This window comes from Aptenodytes forsteri, unplaced genomic scaffold (genome assembly GCF_000699145.1).
Source record: "Aptenodytes forsteri isolate BGI_AS27 unplaced genomic scaffold, ASM69914v1 Scaffold1, whole genome shotgun sequence".
NCBI lineage: Eukaryota > Metazoa > Chordata > Aves > Sphenisciformes > Spheniscidae > Aptenodytes > Aptenodytes forsteri.
The window spans coordinates 5,297,185-5,299,379 of record NW_008795035.1 but is presented as its reverse complement, the minus strand read 5'-3'; the positions used below and the strand labels follow the sequence as shown (position 1 = coordinate 5,299,379).

The 2,195-nt window shown below is 49.0% G+C and overlaps 1 protein-coding gene across 1 annotated transcript in view; it reads left to right on the top strand.

The window, feature by feature from the left end:
• LOC103896722 (transmembrane protein 2-like) overlaps positions 1-2,195 on the top strand; it is a 60,240-nt gene that overhangs the window by 7,598 nt on the left and 50,447 nt on the right. Inside the window, 3 exon segments of the mRNA XM_009276624.2 lie at positions 148-378; positions 698-886; positions 1,248-1,417. Of these exon segments, the coding sequence (XP_009274899.2) occupies positions 148-378; positions 698-886; positions 1,248-1,417 (590 nt within the window).

The window sequence follows — 2,195 nt, the reverse complement described above, 5'->3', positions numbered from 1 at the left end:
CCGGGGCTCGCCCCGACGGAGGGGAGCGACCGGGGGCTCGGCCGGGCCCCGCGGGCAGGGATCGGGCGGGCCCCGCGGGCCGGGGGAGGGAGGGAGGAAGGGAGGGAGGGGAGGCATGCCGAACTGCGCCCTCCCCTCCTGCCCAAGCGCTTTGGGGGACGGAGGGTTCGGGATGGCACTCGCTTTGCTCCTTCCCGGTCTCCTTCAGGCAGCCCTGGGCGCTGGTGGGGATCCTCGGAGGGGATCGGCTTTCCACGGCAGAAGATAAGCGGGAGTATCACGGGAATGGGACGACGGGGTTAGCCGTAGCCCAAAGAGATTTCCTCACCTACGATGGCACCCGTTTTACTGTTTCTGCTTTCAGTGGATGGATAAAAGGTTTAGTCTTTCCTGACGGTTGCTTGTCTTCTCTTGCTTTGCTCTGGTTTTTATTCTGGCTGCTGCGAATCTGAACGGTGCAATGATAATAACAGCGTAGACTTTTGCTCACGCGCACGGTGACCAAACTAACGGCAGTACTCTCGCAAAGTAACGTTTTAGCTGCCTACAGAGAGATAACACTGACATATTTAATGGCTAGAACACTTCTATCACACGCAGAGTTATCTGGATAAAAATGAAATTGGTATGCTCTTTGGCTAATCGCATGATTCTGTCGTGTGCAAGTGTAAAAATAATTGATTGCTTCGTTCTTCAGGGGTGCCTCATCATGGATTTAAAGTGGAAGTGTCCAAAGGAATAATTCTTCATTTGGTGGATGAGGTTACAAGTTGGTTACCTGGCGACCGGATCGTTGTTGCCAGTACAGATTATTCTATGCATCAGGCTGAAGAGTTTAATCTCCTTCCTTGCCCTGAATGTAAAAGTAATCAAGTGAAAATTGATGGTATGAAATATTTTTAGCAAGCTACTCATTTGTGGTAAATATTTACATTGTCTTGTCTTTAACCTTCTACATTTACATTTACTTGTCTTTTTAGCTAGTTTTTGTTCCATAAACAGAGGGGCATTTGCCATATGAAAGCTGAAGGCCCCGATATTGGAACTTTAAAGTTTGACCAGGGGCAGCAGTCCCTTGTAGAAGTCAGGGGAAGTGCTAATCTCCTCTGGGATCAAATATTAACAACTGGGCACGTCCCCAAACTCCGCGATTGCTTAAATGAAAGGCGTACACTTGCTTAGAACAATGTGATAATGAAGAAAGACGCTGTGCTCACCCTGAATAAAAAGGTTTCTGATTTTCACAGGCAGCCCACTTTATCTTCACATTGGAGAAGTCATTGATGGTGTCGATATGAGGGCAGAGGTTGGTCTTCTGACTAGAAATATACTTATTCAAGGAGAAATGGAAGACTCCTGTTACGGACAAAATCAATGTCAGTTTTTCTCCTTTGACACATTTGGAGGACACATTAAAGTGAGTAGTTTTTAATGCATATGCCTGTAGGTGGTTTCAGATCGTTCCTTTCCTGGCTCGTAAACAAGCAATGTAATGCATAAAACTACCGTTGTATCTGGGGGAAAAATATACTTGTCTATGAAGAAGGGAAAAGTTTGTTGGCCTCTTTTGCAAAACCAGACTTGCGATGAGGCTGTGCCATTTTCTTCACCGCGTATACAAAAACATACCCTTCTCTGGGCTAGAGGGAATTCTTTAGCGGCATCGCTGTCAGCAGGGTCAGTGTGAAGTTACATAGTTCACGAGATGTCACTGAAGAAATTGTGCTTCCTGCAGGGCAGACCTGCTCCCTTCACGGCTCAGAGAAGTGCTGGGTCTCGCCCCGTTCTGCTTTCCCTCCTCTTGGTTGTCCCATGTGTTCTTGGTGGAGGTGCAAAGTCTTGCCGTTGCAGGGGCTTTGCGTAAAATTACTCCGCCACCAATTGGTGGAAACTGGGGAGCTGTGCAGGTCTTGCCTAAAATCACTTGACAGAGATAAAGTTGCCAGCAAGTAGAGCCTGGTGGTAAATGCTACCCCTTTCTGGAGCTGGCAGGAGTGCCTTGTCCGTAGCCGTGTCACACGCTGCTATTGCTAAATACCGCGCGTGGTGTTTGGCGTGGTTCTCCGGGCAGCCCCGTGCCCGTAGGCGTGCAGCCGCTGGCACACTGCTCTGCAGGTGCTGCGCTGCTGTGAGTCAGAGCAGGGAGCTGACACCTCCTTCTGGGACCAGGCCCTGTTTTACTCTGCAAACATATT